Here is a 17340-nt window from a genome sequence, read left to right as displayed (position 1 = left end):
ATTACTAACATCAGCTTCAGAACCATTGCCATCATCACTAGTGTGATCACTGTCATCACCACTGTCATCACCAGTGCCATCACCTGTGCGCGGCGCCGTCGACGTCCAGCCTCGAAGACGATACCAGTCGTTCGCGTACCTCCACCTCCTGACCCGGTCTGCGGTACCTACGCAAGAGGGGCAGTTGTGGCCCTCGCCCGCCTGCGACCATGTCATGAAACAGCTGGGATCCCCAGTGTCAGTATTGCATGCATATCTCTGTCACCAACGGCCCGGGGACATGAGAACCCAAGGGGGGGCGCTGGGCTTACGCGTAGCACGCCCAATGCGAGTAGTTGGCCAGGTATATCGGTTGTAGTATAATGAACGCCTCCAGTCTTCCACACCATGTGACTACTGTCCTTGCCGGCTCTGGACACAAATACCCCTCGTCAGTTTTGTGCTTTAACATGTCCCCACGAGCCATAGCTGATATCTTACTGTCACAATACTGGCAATTTAATAGAGGCATGGCCGTGTTGTTTGGAAGTTCCCCGAGGATGGGAACTGTAGGATGACCTCGGTACGAGCGAGTAGAAAGAAGGAGCTCAAGTAATGCTGTAATAACTGGTGCGGCCGGTTACGAGGTACCGATAGTGAGGATGAGAGGAAGATGTCGAGATGTAGGGATGTGGTACTGTTTGATCGTTGATAATTGTTGTTCCCGTGTCAGCCGGAGAAGAAAACACACTTATACTGACTTGGCAATTGCTCTTTCAGGAGCCGATCACTTAGACAGTAGGAAAGAACAACCGGCGTGTCCACTTCGTCCCAAACCCGGCCTTGGTTGTTGCTGCGTTGGGAGTAGGGACCACTTGCCGCGTTGAGGGCAATCACCGAGCAAGAATGTACTTTCTATCATTGATATCCGACTAGGGACTGGCCCAGGTACCTAGACGTTCTTCTCGCCGTATCTAACGGGCATGCTTCGTGATAAGCAAATTCATCACGGCGAGGGCTTGGCCGGGTCCTCGCCGTTCCAACATGGGAAGACGGGGCCCTTGAATTGCGGTTTTGGTGTCGTTAATAGACATTGACGTGGGCTCGGTCACTGTTATATGTGCTAGGGTTCTCAAGCCATCAACCATCCGTTCAGACAGGCCCCCCTAATAGGAGCCGGTTTTCGTTTCGGGGCCTCTGACAGTCACCTGTATCGGGGGGGCGAGTGATGTGGCCAGACAAAGATGGCCTACAGGGGAACCGAAAGGGGGTGAAGCTGGAAGAGGTCTAGTTGTGCCTGACCTGGACGGCACTGTGTTTCATAGGATGCGGTAGGTCGTCAGTATATAACCCCATCCACCATCATGCTGCACTCTGGCTACTCTCAAACCAAAAGCCGGTCAACCGAAGACAACACACGACTCAAAACGGCAGAACCCTTCTAGATTCCAGGCTACGTAATTCTCATATCCCTCTTACTGCGCCCCCAACCTCACTTTGCAAACACCAAACCCCAAACCGCATCAAAACAAAACATGCTCCAATACCAGCGCACCGAATTCCGCTGCAAACACTGTCACCAACAAATCTCCCTCCCCCGAGGACACAGCGTCCCCGCCTACAACGAAACAAACCCCAACGACGCCAACCTCAAAATCTACAACCATAATTGCCCCCGCTACGTTGAGAGGGCGGTCCCGCCCCCCACCTACCCCAGCGACGCCGGCGGCACCACAACCGGGGTATCAGACATGCAGGCCTCCGCGCCGCCGCTCGCTCGCGTGAGGCCCTCGGCCCGCTACGCCGAGCTTGTCAAGCTGATGGTCGCCGCTAGGCTGGCCAAGCAACGCGCCGCGCTTTGTGTTGCTGCTGGTGGTAAACAGCCCGCTCGGGCTGGCATACCCCTCGCCCTGATGAGATTCCCGGCTGGTGCCGCTTGGGGTGGTGAGTTGGTACTTTGCGCGGTTGATAGGGGCTGGGATTTTGCTATACTGCTAGCGGTGTGAGGAGGTTGGAGACCCAGGTCAAAGGGGTGTGGTTAGGGAGTGGGTGCTAGTAGTGGCGTGATAGTTGGGTAGTTGACAATACAAGCTGGACGGTCAGAATTTGTTTCATCTTTTTCGAGATCTGTTAATGTAACCATACTGCGGCCGATATCCGAAGGCCACCAAGTTTCTCAGTGCCTCACTTACACCGTTCCCAAAACTGTTGGCCCTCGATAGGGGCTACAAAAATCACCAGTACCACCTCAAAGCTTCAACACACAAAACCAATAAAACACCATCTTCAATAATGTTTATTCCGTGCCGTACAAATAAGGTAACCGGGGGCCGAATCCTCCCGCGTTGCACCCACCAACCCAGCGTGTCGCCATACAGGCCAGACTCAACCCAGCTGAGACGGCACAGCCCAAGTCGAAACCCTCGGGCGTGGTGTTGCACTCTCCGGTACCACCTACCGCCCACCTACCGCCCAACAAAACTGCCAGAACCTATGGCAGTCGTCAGTCATTTTATGGTGTTGGTATGCACACCACGCCGCATAGCTACATCCTCGCCAAGGTTTAAGTCTGGAAACCTCCAACCAACAGCATCCGTACAACACCACCAACACACCCCTCTCCCACCATCCCATCAACCACCCACCAAAATCATATCAGATCCAACCATCTGGTCCTAAAAACCGGTCACTTACGCCGCCGGGCTGCCGGGAACCCCCCGCCGTGTCTCATCTCCATTACCGCTCCCCCCCCCCCCCCCCCCCCTCCCCCAACGCCAGAGCCCAGAGCAAGAGCAGGAAACGGCCGCCGCAAAGACACCATCCACGCGCCGCACTCCCGCCTACAGCCGCAGTTTGAGGCATCCAAACCCCCGACCAACAAGCACCAAACCACCAACCTGACCCAGGCCGGTACAACATCACCGAAACCGCCCCAACAAACCGGGTGGTCTCGTCTCAAAGTTGAGAAGGGCCACGGCCCAGGCCTGCAGAGACCGGGCATCCCCCCCGGAGCAGCAGCTGTTGATGTGATGGTGATGCAAATTCCAGTAAAACGCTTATGCTGAGTTGATCATTACAAAATATTTACTGGGATGCCACCACCGATATGGGAACATACTACATGCCCTGACCACGCCTGACCTCGCGAGGCGACCTAACCCCCCCTTTGCAGTACCCAAGTTAATCCAGCCTCCTCCCCTGTTGCACATCCATTGCCTGGCTCTCTACACCAACATCCCACTGGGAACCCCCTCCTCCACCGGGACGGGGCGAGGTGGAAAGACCGCGCATCCCCAAACCCCACCACGCTAGTACTCTACCAACTTGATCCTCGAGCGCACCTCCTCCCCCAGCTCCTCAGCCTTGACCAGCCCCAGCAAGACACAATCCCCCAGGAAGAAGAGAGCGCGCTCCTGGGCATAAGCGAGGTAATCAAACTCCTCCTCGGCATCATCCTCGCTCTCCGTCTCCCCGTTAGCGGCCTCCCCCCCCTTCTCCACCCCACCCTCAACCTCAACCTCCCCCGCACCACCCTCCCCGCCAGCACCCTCCAGCCCCGGAACCTTCGCCTGCACGATCCCCCAGGCCACCCACTGCGCGCTGTTGGCCGTGCGCCACAGCCTAGTCTCCTCCAGCAGCGCCTCCACCCTGCCCGAAACGGCCTCCTCGCCCTTGCGCTCCTCCTCCTTCCAGCCGCCAGCGGGCACGCGCGCGTCCAGCATGAACTCGACGATGGAGCTGGACGAGGGGACGGCATGCAGGCTGATACCGCTGACAGACGGCGACGATGACGCCATGCCGGGGCCCGGGGGGCTGGCGGCGGGGGTGTCGACGTAGGGAAATTGCGGTCGGTGGTTGACGTAGGCCTTGACGAAGTGGTGCTGCTGGTCCGGGGTCGGGTAGCGCGTCGTGTCGCAAGCGTAGGGGCGGACGGGGTCGTGGTAGTTGTAGGCCCACTCGGTGAAGTGGTTCGCGAACTCGAGGCCGGGCAAGTTGGCGGCGGCGTACTCGAAGTCGATGACGACGAGCTGCTTGTGTTCGTTGGCGGGCTGGAGGAGCGGTGATTTCTGGTCATCGGGCCGCACGCGGAGGATGTTGCCGTATTGGGTCTGGGGAGACAGTGGGTTAGGCGGTTGGTCAGAGCGGTGACGAAGAGAGAGGAGCTTACATCATTGTGGGCAAAAACGAGCTTGTCGCGCATGTTTTTGGCGTTACCGTAATGGGCTTCTAGATGGCGGCGGTACTTGTCTACGAGGGCTTTGAAGACGGGCCACTGCACGCCACAGACGAAGCCGTGTGCGGCTGGCAGGTTCTGGGAATTGGAAAGAATCTGTCTATCGAGGAACAAGACCGTCTTCTCGACCTGGTTGAGCCACTTGTCCCAGTTCTTCCACACCCCCGGCCCCTGGTCCCTCTCCTCGCCAAGCAGTTCAACTCCGTCGTGCAGCTCCCGCATTCGTTTGGCAATCTGCCTGGATGTTTCGGGCTCCCGCATGCTCCCCGGGGTGAGTGCGGTGGCATTCAGGTACTGTTCGAACCTACCATTCTGGAACGTCCCCAGGAGCCGAGGGCCGATCTTCTTGCGGGCGAGCCGCCTAAGCACGCCCAGCTCGTTCTCTCGGTCGATCAGATGCTCCACTTGGGGCCCGTAGATTCTCAGCAGTACCTTGCCCGGTTGTTTCTTGCCGGGTTCCCGGGGTAAGAGGGAGTCGGAAGGCGGTGATACCACGTAGACAGCGTTGGTCAAGGCTCCACTAAGGCGCTCGACCGAGATGCTCTCGCCGCTATCAAGCGGAACGCGCTTCCAACCTTTAAGCCGCAGGGTGTGCGCTATACGGATGATCTCGTTCTTGAACGTGGTCCAGTTCTGCCTTTCCTTCTCCTCCTTGCGGCTCGAGATGGAGGCAGAATCGTCGGCGCCGGCTTTGCCACCGGTATAAGCAAGTGTTTTGGAGTTGTCGAGCACGGCATCGCATCCTGGGACCACGACATCGCCGTCGAACCACTCGGTGTCGGACGACGCGGTCCGGGCGAAAGTTTTACTCGACGATTTCCTCCGGTGCCTCCGCCCAAAACGCGAGACCAGCTGTGACAGGGAATTCAAGCCCAGGGCGGTCGCGTTGTCGTCCAGGATTCTCTGCAGCCGGTCGAGGGACACTTCGCTCGAGTCAGACTCAATGGAGTCGGCTCGGGCTCTGCCAGGGGCTGGGGTTGGAATGTCGACATTGCTGGGGGGTGATCTCCGCCGTAGATGGGGCCTCCGGGACCCCTGGTTCTTCTTCTTAGTCTTCTCCCGTTCGAGCCACTCTGCCACCTGGGACAAGAGGCGCTCGGTGCCCAGATCCAGCCGGTGACGGTGATGAGAATGAGGTTGGTGGCTCTGGGGATCTTCGGCAGAGGCGGCGGGGGTAACGGGTGCAGAATCAGGGCCGCTTTCCATACTAAACTGACTGAGGCCAGAAGACCGCGAAGGGGTAGTAGACAAAGGAGGCCGTCCGCTGAGCCGCTTGGCAACACCCGCAGAAAATTGCTTCTTCACCAGTGACTCGTCGGGAGATGAGGGCTGGGGCTCAGCGATCTGAACAGCTGCTACGTATTAATATGAGGTTTATGAGGAGGAAAAGAGGAATGAGATGAGGTGATCGAGGAGCGGGTGTGGAATCAGTGGCTGCCCACTGGGATGGCTAGGGCAGGTTGTGTTTCCTGGGCGATAAGACTGCGCGTTTCAAGTGCCACACGAATGGGCTTGGGCAAATGAGAGATGGCTTCTTGCCAATTCTGCCACGCGCTAGCTGAGGGCGTAAAACAGACGGCTGGGGATGTGACGAGTAGGAGGGGAAAGTACCAACCTTTGACTGGCGCACTTGAAGGGGGCGCCCTCTCGCTGTCACCGTCCATCTTCAAGGCAGAGCGCCTTGGTTGGACTGGATTTCCCGGGGACGGTGCAGACATGGTGGCGTCGGTACTAGAATGCAGGGCGAACTGCGGGCGGTTTCTTTCTCCCAGTTGGCTTCAATTGACAAAAGCGGTATTTGTAAAGGTAATGATAATGAACGGAGAGGTCAGGTGGTTGTGTGCCCAAGCGCCAGCAATTGATGGAGACCCCGCGTGATCAAGTTCCGCAAGAAGGCAGGGGAGCGATAAGCTTTTCAAGGATGGGCCAACCTGAGTCAGGGATGGGGCTAAAGATGTTTGGGCCTACAAAAATTCGAGTTTTGGTGTTGAGTGTTTGGACGAAGCAAATGGAAGGGCGCTCACATGGGAAACTGCAGCCCAAAAGAAATTAAAACTTCTTCTGGCTCAAAACGGCAGGTATCGGTCGGGAACCTGATCTCGGCGGGGCTATGGCGGTTGCATTTCACGGGTCCCAAGCCCCACTTCATCGAGATAGGCGTTGATGGGCTCGTGCCCAACCAGGATGACGTAGATGGGCTGCAGCCACCGTGCCATTCTGCATGTCCCCTTGGAGAACCCGAAAGTCTGGGATTGCACGTGCTGGATTCTCTGGCTACCAGGGTTTTCCCGTTCAACGAATGGGCTGCAATTTGCGTTTTGGGGATGTGGATGGCAGCCTGAAACATCGACTTGCTGCCAAAGAACTTGACGTGATGTCCAGAAAAGTGCCCAGAAAGGTGCCCAGAAAAGTGTGTATACACATGCACGTGCACCACCAATATCTGAGTCAAACAAGTGGAGATATGGTACATTTTTTTGTACAGTTAGTTAGTCGCCTGGCTGTTCAACTTCAGCTCTTTTTTAATGGCCCCCTCCATTCCTTCATGTGGTCTAGGATGACTTTGGCCGCTTGGTCTGGCGAGTGTTGCCGCCCCAGGGCTTCGACAAAGTCTCCCTCGGGATCCATCAGGTAAAAGTAGATGCTGTGGTCGACCAGGTAGTCCTGACCCGGCTTGACCTCGCTCGGTGTGCTAAAATAGACACGGTATGCCTTGCACATGGCCTTGATTTGTTCGTATGTGCCCGTCAGGCCAATGAATTTGGGGTGGAACTCGGCCAGATAGTCCTTCATCTCCTTGGGCCCGTCGCGCGCCGGGTCGCAAGTAACAAAGAGCGGGGTCATGACCCCAGGGCGCTGCTGCTCGACCAGGTCAAACATCCGCGCCATCTTGTCCAGCTCCTCGGGGCAAATGTCGGGACAATGGGTGAAGCCAAAGTAGACCTAGGGAACAGAGTCAGCATGAGGCCCATGTCCGGCCCTACGGCAGCAGGGTAGTACGCACCAGAGAGTACCGCCCCTTCAGGTCTTGGTCTGTCACCTTATTCCCGTCCTGGTCGATCAATTCGAACGGCCCGCCCACCTTGGGCCTGCCCACGCCCTTGTTCGCGTCTGCTATCCTCTTGCGTTGCATCCGATCCTTTTCGTTCTCAAAATACCAGACCAGGCCGGCGCCGGTGACGATGAAGAGAAGCCCGGCCTTCCACGAGAAGGGCTAGACGACAGCAAGGTTAGCCGCTACCCGAACAATCCCATACTCCAGTTTTCTGCGATGCGTACCCCTGACCTATACCGGCTCTTTGCCTCCTCCACTGTGTTGAACTTGAACCGGCGCTGCACCAATGGCGGGTAGGGCTGGGACTGGAATCTCGCGGGGTTCGGAGCTGTCGGTCGCTTTGTGGGCGCACTGCGCGTTGTCGACATGAGTCGAGGGCATTGCTGAGCACATTGCCTCGGGGCTACCCTCGGTAGGGCATTGAAGACGGCGCGGGCCGCGGTGGTTGGTTGGGGCATGGCGCCGGTGGTGGGCGTGGCTTAGTCGCAAAGTCTCCAGGAAGCTTCCGAGCTCAAGCGGGAGCTTCGAACAATAAAATCGTCTGATTGGTATCAATGGACCGGAACGCTTAAGTGCATGCCAAGGCGAACCTGTGGGGCGGCCATGCATCCCAAAGACCCAGTAAACATCTGGTATTCTTGTATTCGATTCACCCTTCACAACGATTCCTTACAATTTCTCATGACCTTGACCCATCAAAACAACAAAGTACCTATTGTGTAAAGGTGGCTGTGCGGATGTGATACTTGTATTGACGAGTTGATACTATATACTATAATGTGCACCTGGATTTCACATGGATGATGGCGTTCTCATCCTCTTTCTTCACTCCCGACCTGGCGGCCGCCGGCGGCCAACCACAGCAGGAGTTACCAACAATCAAAAAAGAATCACCTGCGGAAGGAGAAAGTCAAACATCCGAGCAAAGGCATTCTTCACCCGCCATTCCTCACTCTGAACAAAGCCAAGCTACACCAAGCGTGAATGGCATCGATCAAGAACTAGGCGAAGACACCCTTATGGGAAACACGACCAACATGGCTCCCAAGACTACCGCTGCCAAAAAGAAGAAGGGCACTGCCGCCGCTGTCAAGGCTCCTAAACGCGGTCGGCCTGGCGCTGGCGCAAAGAAGGGCCGAGGTGGCGGCCCCAAGAAGGCTAGAAAGGATGCTTCAGCGAAACAAGGCGGCGGCGCTGAGACGGCAGATGGCGGGAACTCGAGCGAATCCGACAATGGGCCCTACTGCCTCTGCCGCGGGCCCGATGACCACCGCTTCATGATAGCCTGCGATCGATGCGAGGACTGGTTCCACGGCGAATGCATCGGCATGGACAAGCACACGGGCGAGAAGCTAGTTCAGAAGTACATATGCCCCAACTGCACCGAGGGCGGCCGCTACGCCACCCACTACAAAAAGATGTGCTCGCTTTCCGACTGCCTCGAGCCTGCCCGTATCTACGACTCGGTCCATCCCAGCATCTTCTGCTCGCCGGAGCATTGCCAGGCCTGGTGGGAACAGCTCATTGCGACCCTCCCGCGGGACAAAGCCACATCTGCGCCCGACCACCTCACCCAAGAAGAGCTCATGGGCCTACTAGATGCTCCCAGCGCGCCGCCCCAACCAGAAAATGGCGGAGACACAGACCTGCCCGCCCCCGACCCCTGGCACCTCGGCAAGGTCCCGTTTTCTACTCCGACCAGCTTCTGGGACCTCCCGGCGTCCTCGCGCGCCCTCACGCCCGAGGAGCAAGAGCTACTCACGGCGTCGGCTGCGGAGCGCTACCAGCTCGGCGAGGAGATTGTCCTCTGCAAGAAGATGCTGCAGCTGATCGACCTGGCGCTGAAGCAGCGGGAGGCGGCCATCGCGGCGGGCAAGGGCACGGCCAAGGACCTCTGCGGCTACGACACGCGCCTTGATACCGTCTCGGCAACCCACCAGTTTGCGCTGTTCCTGCAGACCCCGCAAGGCGAAGCCATCTTCAAGACGGGCCGTCTAGACCCGGACTTCACCACCACAAACGGCACCACCACCGCCAACACGGCCATTACCACAAACGGCACAACAACCACCCTCACAAACGGCACCACCACCACCACCACCACTCACCCCACCGCCAACCCCCCAACAATCCCAACAAACCCAACCATCCCCACCCCCATAACCACCGACCCCGACTTCCCGCACATGTGCCCCAAGAAGAAGTGCAAGCCGCACAACGGGTGGAGCGCCGTGCTGGCCAAGAGCGTGCGCCACGACATGAAGGAGCTGGCCGCGCAGGCCAAGGAGAAGCTGGACGCGGAGCAGCGGGTGCGGGACGGGGCGGCGGGGCGGTTTCGGAGGAGGGTGGGGGAGGGGAATGTGGTTGTTTTGGTTGGTTGATGGGTTTTCTTTGGGTGGTTAGTTTGGGGAGGGAGTTGGTTTTTTGGGAGGGAGGGGTGGTGGGTGATGCTGATGGGATTGGGTTGGGAGATTGGGAGAGGTGGTATGAGGTGGGTGGTGGTTAGGTTTTGTTTTCTTGGTGGTGGGTGATTATATGGCAATGGAACGGTGGGTGTGGTGGACGATATGGAACAGATGCTACGAGACGGGATGGGTGAAAGGGACAGATGCTACAAAATGGGATGGGATGGGCTGGTCTTGGTAAGAGGTGGGTTATGGTTACTGGTAATAATCTGGGGACACGCGGTTGCATCGACGCAAGTGAAGGTTATATATATATACACATTCGAATTCTGGCAATTGAGACCTGAGACATTTGAGAGTCCATCTCGCGCCCGCGTGGTCGGCCGTAAACAATTACTCCGTCGATAAGCCTGCTTGCTAGAATCATGTATATTCGAAGTCTATATAATACAGGAATCCTCGAAACCCCATCTTGCCCCGGCGCTCCATAAAGTTGGTGATGACCGGTAAGGGCAGATGTGCCCCCAGCAAGACAAGCCCGACACGAGCCAACCGAATCGAACGAATCAAAATAGGGTATAAGAAACAACAAACACCAAAACTCATAACCGCCCTCGTAACGTGACGTAAGTCGTGACCTGTGTAAACAGAAAGACAAACAAAACAAAAGGCCACCTCCGGCCGGCGCAAGGGTAATGCCCCCCGTCCAAAAACCCAAACCGGAGAGTTATTAAAATCGATCAATCGCAGCCGCGAGGCTAGTTTTCCGTCTTGTTTCGGCCGCGAGGCCCACCCAGTCTTGCCGAGACATTGTCCAAGTTGAGTGTAAGCAGCCCAACCTGCCGCCGATCATTATATACTCACCCGCTCGTTGCATCGTCCCGAGTTCTGTTTCCTCGCCCGACCGTGGCGGTCCTGTTGATTCCCGCCGAGGATGAATCCACCAGCTCGTGACACTGCCCGCCCAGGTGATGTATTCCATTGCATATCCTCCCGTTTTGTACCAGTGTCGGTCGCGTGACCGGTATGTTCATCTAATGCGGACCAAGGTCGTGTGCATTTCTCATTCGCATGGCTGTATCGGCCACAGCAGTTCGTTCCCATCAACCACGGCGTTTCCCAGAGCTACTTGAATGCCCATGGCTCCGGCGCGACGAATGGCCTTGTCGCCTCGATGAGTTGCCACCGCCGGCGCGTTCCAGCTCGCGCTCCAGCTCTTCGGCCCTCTGGCGAAAGCCGCGCACGATCTCGCGAATTCCGGCGATGCGGTCAAAGTCCAGCTCGAGCTCGTCGATCTGCGCCATGATTTCGTGGTACCGCGCGATCTCGGCGTCGGCGTTGTCGATGAGGTTGCCGGCGCGGTCGTAGACGCTGAGCGTCACGACTTGAGACTGCTCCATCAGGTACTCGAGCCGCTCCTGGATCGACTGCATGACCCGGTCGAAATGGCGGCCGAGAGCACTGAGCGACGAACTGTCCATCATCAGCATCCCCTGGGACGAGGCGCGGCTCGCGGCGCGCGATGACGTCGAGCCCGCGCCCCCGGCCGCCGCCACGGCTTGCTGCCCATGCCGCAGGAGCTCGATTTGGTCCTCTGTCAACCCTAGATGGGTGTCTGGCACGGCATTGGGATCCGCAGCGGGTTGTTGCGACGACATGGCGGCTGTCACACCAAGAGCTGAGGCTCCGATCCCGGCTGGCTGCTAGTACTGTCGTGTAGCCTCGCGGTTGCCACCCTCGGCCCGGATCTACTTGCTATGTTGCCGATCGACGCAGGAGGAACGCTAGCGGAAGTCCGGATAGTCGCCCGAAAGCCGCCGGGCCTGCCCTGCGAAGACCAACCCAGGTTTACTCTTCTCGTAAAGTGTACTTTTCAGTGCCTCCGGCGCACCGCTGGGGTTTGTATTCGCGGGATGGTTAACCTTAATGCCTCCCGGTCAGGGGAACGGCGCACCGTGTTACGGCGGTGGGAGAACAAGGTTGCGGGGTATGCGGTGGCTTCGCTCCAAGACCCGGGTCCTCGGTTGCTGGCGGGTGTGAATGCGACACCGATAGCTCGAGCGTCGGCGACGTCTTGGGCTCGTTCGGCGTCATCGTTCCGCTGGCAGTGTCGGTCACTGCGTCGATGCCATAACAGCTTGGCCGGCAGGCGAGTGCGACGGTCTTGTGCGAGGTGTTAGGCGACGGCAGCAGCGCTTTGGAGGGGTGTCGAGAAGCAAGGGAAAGTTGCGGGCCGGATGCGAAAAGCGGTCGCAGCGATGCGTGGCCGTCCCAAATATCCTTTCCTCCTCTTGTGGTACACGCCCAACGAAGTTGCCAGACCCGGCCGTCTCGTTCATGTGTTGCGCCGCGTCCAGCCCACCGTCCGTAACTTGGCGGAATAGTGCCCTCGTATATATTTCCGTTGTTCTATGTCGGGTATGGCTCCTCAACCTCTCCGAGACATTCGCGGCGGCGTTTTCGACTCCTTGTTCAAGATCGGAGCTAAGACTTTTGGTTGGGTTTAATTATACCGCCTTTCCCCACGCGGGATACACATCAGGTGACGGTCAGATGCTGGACCACACTAATTTGGGGTTGCGTCCGAAGGGAATCCAAGCCGATCAACTCGTGCAAATTGCGTGACGTGCGTCTCAGAGCCGTGCCGTGAAAACTCGGTCAAAAGCGTCGATAGCGAGCAAGCGGTTTCGGAATTCGAGCGGTTACGGCTAGGGTTTAGAGAATGCAGGTGATGCCGTTGAATTGGTGACCAATGGTTTTGTCTCCGGGTGACTGCACGACGATTGGCGTTGATCATGGAAGTTGTTGAGTTTCCCGTCGGCTGCAGAATCCCATCTGGCCCCCTTGCTGAACACCACGAGACCCCACAGCTGGGGATAAGAGCTTTGACATTGACAGGGGTCTGAATCGAGGTGAGTGAGACGAGACATTGAGTTTCGTGATGCAAAGAATCATTGTTTAACAGCGAAAGCAATGTCCGGAGGTCTCGGGCGACGTAGATTAGCCTTGAATGCGCCTCATTTTTCTTCACCCGCAGCGGTCGCGCAGATGCGGCCACTCGGCCTCTGAGGCGGCCTGGATTTGTCTCCGACTCTCTGGAACGACGAGGGATCCCGGTTCGTGGCGTCGCAGCCGCAGTGCATGGAGCGACGTCCAACAAGACGCAAACCTCTAGGTATGTATGTACGATAAGTGAGCCAGTCCACCGCTGTATTTGCTCGTTGTCTTCAGCCAACAGCATTGGGGCCTACCGATGCCTATCAGCACAATCTCAAGCTTATTGGAGGGAGAGTTATTCGGCCCGTTCGTTCTGCAGGTCCACTGGTGACACTTTCACAGTATCCCAGTAATCTGTAGGGCTGACCAATTGACCCTGGCGGCAGTTGGCATATTTGGTTAGTGATATGAGTGTTCTGTAACACACTTACACGGGCACCAAACATGTTCAACGTTTGGTATCCCAAAATGCGCTTCTTGCAACTAACTGCCTTGAAGTTTTCTTGGAGATTCCCGAATTCGAACTTCTCAGCCCTCCACACGCAGCAGTGGTGGACGAGAAGGTACCACTGGAGACCGGAGATGCCCCTTCCGAGCATCAACTCGCCTAGCAGAGTCGTTCTTTCTAGTTCTGTATCCTGCATGCAGGTCCCGCACCGGACTCACCCGTTAACGAGCCGCTCTTTCCATACAACTTGACTGTTGTAGGCAGATGTTCCCGGCTTGCAGGCGGTATCACCCGAAAACTCTACGCTCGGTCAGAAGGAGCCCATTTGTATTCCAGATCTCACCCTTGCCTCACCGTTGGATGTCGGCTAGGAATCTCTATCATGGAGCCGAGTTGGTGTGGCTGCAGCATCGATATCCCGCATTTCCGACTCAACCCCCGCATCACCGCGGGTTACGATTCCATCAATGAACGATCGTTGTTATGCAGGGAGATGGCAGGTATAAGTAGAGCTTTGGACTTGACCGTTCTCAGCGGTTGAGATAGTAGACTAGATCTGAGATTTGTATCGGTTTAAACCATGGTGTCTCTATCTGGACTGGCCATTTTCGGCCTCGGCCTTGTCTCGCGCGTGTCCGCGACTATCCTTCAAAATGGCCAAGTGAGAGAGACTAACTTCCCAAATACCCGCATTGGTCGATCCGCGCATTCGTTCAAGACGTACCCGCCCAACGCCCCTGAGATATCGTACAAGGGGCGGTGGGACTCGCAACATGTTTCTTGGTGGTCGTGAGTGGACATCCGTTAAAGCAAGGAAATAAATGATCTATGAAGCTAACAATCACCAGAGCCCCCGGTATCAAATTCGGCTACACCGGACAGACGGTTGCCATCTCATTCGGCAACCTAACCGACGATGGCGTTCTGGTCGGTTACCGCATCGGAGGGCTCGACTGGACCTTCACTAACATTACCGCCGGAGCTACCCACCTGCTCGTGAGCCCGGAAACCCCAGGCTCAAACGAGACCGGCCCGGTCAACCCGTGGACCTTTGAGATGCGGGTGACGAACTGGGCCTACGGCGTGCAAATTGATGCCGTCCATGTGGCTGCTGGAGAAAAGCTGATCAAAATGCCCGACTTCGGCCGTCGGATCGAGGTGATTGGCGATAGTCTTGCCTCGGGCATGTACACAACGTACGAGGGCTTGTCAAGCTGGGGCTAGTATGTTCACTCCGGCTTGCTTGGACGATGGTATGGTGCTGACTGACATGGCGAAGTGGCCTCGGGGCTGGTCTGGGTAACACGGAGTTTGCGGTTACCGCTTATCCCGGAATCTGCGCGGCCGACCAAGACTGCTGGGGCAACCCTAGGGGACAAGTCCATCAGTGGTTTTACACTGCCGACACAAGCCATCGCGCCTCTGTAATTCACGGTGGTAAGTTGAGGTCCCCCAGTTTTATGACCACCTGCGCTCACACACAATGTAGACAACCCGGAGCCGTGGGACTTCAAGAAGCACCCGGCTGCTGATATTGTGGTCATCAACATTGGTACAAACGACCACAACCAGGCAAACAACGTCTCAACTGAGGCCTACATTGATGCTTTGACCAAGATCATCCAGGGCGTCCACGGAAAGTATCCAAAGGCCCAAGTCATTGTCATGGTGAGCCTCCCTTATCAACTCCAAGGGCGCCAGAGGCATACTAACACACCATTCCACAGTCCCTCTGGCTGGGATTTTACCAGTCCGGTAACACATACTTCCCCAGGGCTCCCGACGGCTGGGTCAAGGAGATCTACCAGATGGTCAAGTGGTAAGCATACCAAACCAACTCCCAACACAACACCGCCTAGCCAAACTCACATCGCAATCACAGGTTCAACTCGGACGCCTACCTCCGCAACCCCACCATCTACGACGGCGTCACCAAGAAGACGTCCAAGACGGGGAAGAAGGCGAAGCCCTTCGTCCACTACTTCAACACGACGGGCATCATGCAGCACAACGACATCGGGCCGCAGTGGCACCCGACTGACGTGGGCGCTATCAAGGTGGCCAGCCATCTCCAGCAGTTTATTCGGATCAAGTTTGACTGGAACTTTTATGCTACGGGGCCAGAGTGAGTTTTTGACTTGTTTTGCCTTGTGTTCCTTTTTCACCTCGCCAGATGAGAGCTGTGGAGGAGGCTAACTGTTGCGTTAGGGTCTTTCACGAGACGCTGTACTGGAACGATGAGACCGATTACTGAGAGGTTGTGGTTGGGCAAGAGGCTGGAAAGTTGGACGACAATGACATGATGATGATGATGCGAAGGATATGAGAGAGAAACACGCATGCACACAAGCCAGTAATTATTCGTCACTGCCATCAGGGTAAATATCTACAAGGCTCAATCAAGTCTCCAGTAGTCAAGGAGTTTTGGCCAACCTCACATCAAATAACCTACCTTGTATAAACAACAGAAACTCGGGCTTCTCTGCCCTCCTTTTGGCATTCAAAGTTGACAAAGCGGTGGTGGAGGCCGAGATTCACTGAGCGAACCAGCCACAAACACCGCCAAAGCCTGCTTCATCGTTTCAACACCAGCACACCGTTAGTTACTTGACCCGTATTACCGACTCCCCGGCGGTAGAGATCAGCGGCAAACTCATCAACAGCGAGAGCCTTGCGGGTTGGGGGTCTGGTGCTTGACGCGGGTGTGCTGTGTGTGTTAAGCGAGCGTTTTCACCCAAGCCCGTCGTCAACGTTTTCCTGTCTTGTCTTTGTGTTTCCCCCCTGAGTTCCTCATGAGATTCTACCGTCTCCCTTCCCCCGTTGCGGCTGACCGTTTCCCTACTTTGCCAACGGCCACGGCGATCTCAAGGCGGCTCACGACGCTTACCTCCGGCACCTGTGTCGTTACCCCTGGGATCGAGATTCCAGATGCTGTGATAACCATCCCCTCGGAGACTTGGCTTCACCTCCAGTCTGGAAACGAACTCGCAATGGTGACTGCCGCCTGCGTATCACGACACTCAGCTCTCGCCCGCCCGCACTTTTTGCCCTTTCTCGGCCCCAGGCGTAGCCCAAAGCGGTCTTATTGTCCGGCAACGGGGGGCGGCAACACAACCCATGTTTACGTTTAAACACGGGGAGCGATCCGGCCGGCTGGTGATCTCTGCGGGTGAGCCTCGCTTCCACCACCCGCGTCTGTAGCGTAGCCTCCCTTGTTTGCGAGGGCATGAGGTGAGGTTTGGCTGCTCCAAGCCCTGGTCCCAAGGACCGAAGTACCTGTAACATGTCCAGACTCCCCCGGGGGCCCCTTGGACGCCTAGCAGGGTTGAAGGGGCGGAAGGATGGCTCCCACGACGATCTTGACTCTTTTCCCCCCTGCCGGGTCGAGCAAGGGGGGCCGGGAGGAACTCCGTTCGAGACGAATGCATCGCGGCAGGGGCCTGGATTCCGGTACCGTCTAGACTCAGCTGTTCGCGCGATGATCGCGATTTTCGTCCCTGCCCGCCGGCAGGGGGCTAGCAAGTTGGGGGTGGCGGCCTTGCCGACGAGAACGTGGAGACCGTTGTGGTTGATCAGGAACCGCCGAGATTGTGGTGATCGCTGGTGGGTTTCTTCGGCTCTTAACCCCATCCTTGCCTGGTTTGGAAGCTCCAACCGAACTTTTTGTGGTTGCCTCCATGCGATTTACCCATGCATCTTTTTTGGCCATCCCTCAACTTCCATGGTTACAGGTAGCCACAGTCAAGAGATCGATACACCGCTCCTGACGATCTGACCGATTGCCAACGATCCCGTGGATATGCCTCGATTCCCTGAGCGCTGAATGGCACGATAGGAGACCCCCCCGTATGGCCACAGAGGAGAGGATAGACTCCGATCTCGTGACTCTTTTTCGCCCGCGAGGGGCCACATCTTGGGTCTCCGGGGACCTGGTGTTGCTGCCTCCGGCGATGGCATCAAGTCGTCAAAATTACGTTCATGCGGACGGAGTTGGCCGTGTAAACGGCTAAACACTCCGCTTATACCCGCCGCTTGGACCTCTTTACCGGGGCTGCCCGACTCACCGTCTCGCGAGCCTGGGTGACGAAGCAGAAAAGTATCGGCCTTTGGCGAAGAGCGTCTCGGACATCGGCCTCCTGCATCAATCAAGCGGCCCGGGTATGGTGTTTGCCGTGTCTGTCGTCGCTTGGCCATTTCTCGCGCGACAACCCTGATTTAGGGT

At 57.0% G+C, this 17340-nt stretch overlaps 6 protein-coding genes across 6 annotated transcripts; 3 read left to right on the top strand and 3 right to left on the bottom strand.

The window, feature by feature from the left end:
* The first annotated feature begins 1375 nt into the window (after window positions 1-1375).
* Window positions 1376-2233, top strand: F5144DRAFT_578868 (uncharacterized protein). The gene is made up of 2 exons (XM_066789293.1): window positions 1376-2094; window positions 2172-2233. The coding sequence occupies exon 1, from the start codon at window positions 1515-1517 to the stop codon at window positions 1983-1985; it is 471 nt and encodes a 156-aa protein (XP_066641777.1). The 5' UTR covers window positions 1376-1514; the 3' UTR covers window positions 1986-2094; window positions 2172-2233.
* Window positions 2234-3287: 1054 nt separating this feature from the next.
* On the bottom strand, window positions 3288-5931 carry F5144DRAFT_594424 (kinase-like domain-containing protein; the record flags this gene model as incomplete). The annotated part of the gene is made up of 4 exons (XM_066790574.1): window positions 3288-3717; window positions 3988-4088; window positions 4148-5557; window positions 5656-5931. The coding sequence occupies 4 exons, from the start codon at window positions 5929-5931 to the stop codon at window positions 3288-3290; spliced, it is 2217 nt and encodes a 738-aa protein (XP_066641776.1).
* Window positions 5932-6724: 793 nt separating this feature from the next.
* Window positions 6725-7726, bottom strand: F5144DRAFT_493651 (SCO1/SenC-domain-containing protein; the record flags this gene model as incomplete). Its single annotated transcript, XM_066785992.1, has 3 exons — window positions 6725-7156; window positions 7218-7427; window positions 7493-7726. The coding sequence occupies 3 exons, from the start codon at window positions 7724-7726 to the stop codon at window positions 6725-6727; spliced, it is 876 nt and encodes a 291-aa protein (XP_066641775.1).
* A 193-nt stretch (window positions 7727-7919) lies between these two features.
* On the top strand, window positions 7920-9643 carry F5144DRAFT_515716 (uncharacterized protein; the record flags this gene model as incomplete). Its single annotated transcript, XM_066786615.1, has 1 exon — window positions 7920-9643. A coding segment is annotated over exon 1 (1575 nt), but the record flags the coding sequence as incomplete, so codon positions are not given.
* Window positions 9644-10402: 759 nt separating this feature from the next.
* F5144DRAFT_306769 (uncharacterized protein) lies at window positions 10403-11559 on the bottom strand. Its single transcript, XM_066783929.1, has 2 exons — window positions 10551-11559; window positions 10403-10498 (listed from the first exon to the last, which is right to left on the bottom strand). The coding sequence occupies exon 1, from the start codon at window positions 11329-11331 to the stop codon at window positions 10777-10779; it is 555 nt and encodes a 184-aa protein (XP_066641773.1). The 5' UTR covers window positions 11332-11559; the 3' UTR covers window positions 10403-10498; window positions 10551-10776.
* Window positions 11560-13356: 1797 nt separating this feature from the next.
* On the top strand, window positions 13357-15697 carry F5144DRAFT_306686 (Lipase, GDSL-like protein). The gene is made up of 7 exons (XM_066783927.1): window positions 13357-13907; window positions 13967-14341; window positions 14398-14555; window positions 14608-14786; window positions 14846-14937; window positions 15001-15243; window positions 15327-15697. The coding sequence occupies exons 1-7, from the start codon at window positions 13699-13701 to the stop codon at window positions 15370-15372; spliced, it is 1302 nt and encodes a 433-aa protein (XP_066641772.1). The 5' UTR covers window positions 13357-13698; the 3' UTR covers window positions 15373-15697.
* The last annotated feature ends 1643 nt before the right edge of the window (window positions 15698-17340 follow it).

The sequence above is a fragment of the Chaetomium tenue genome (assembly GCF_020726465.1).
Source record: "Chaetomium tenue strain MPI-SDFR-AT-0079 chromosome Unknown F5144scaffold_5, whole genome shotgun sequence".
NCBI classification, from domain to species: Eukaryota; Fungi; Ascomycota; class Sordariomycetes; order Sordariales; family Chaetomiaceae; genus Chaetomium; species Chaetomium tenue.
Note: the sequence above shows the minus strand (reverse complement) of the source record. Positions and strands in the feature narration are given on the sequence as shown.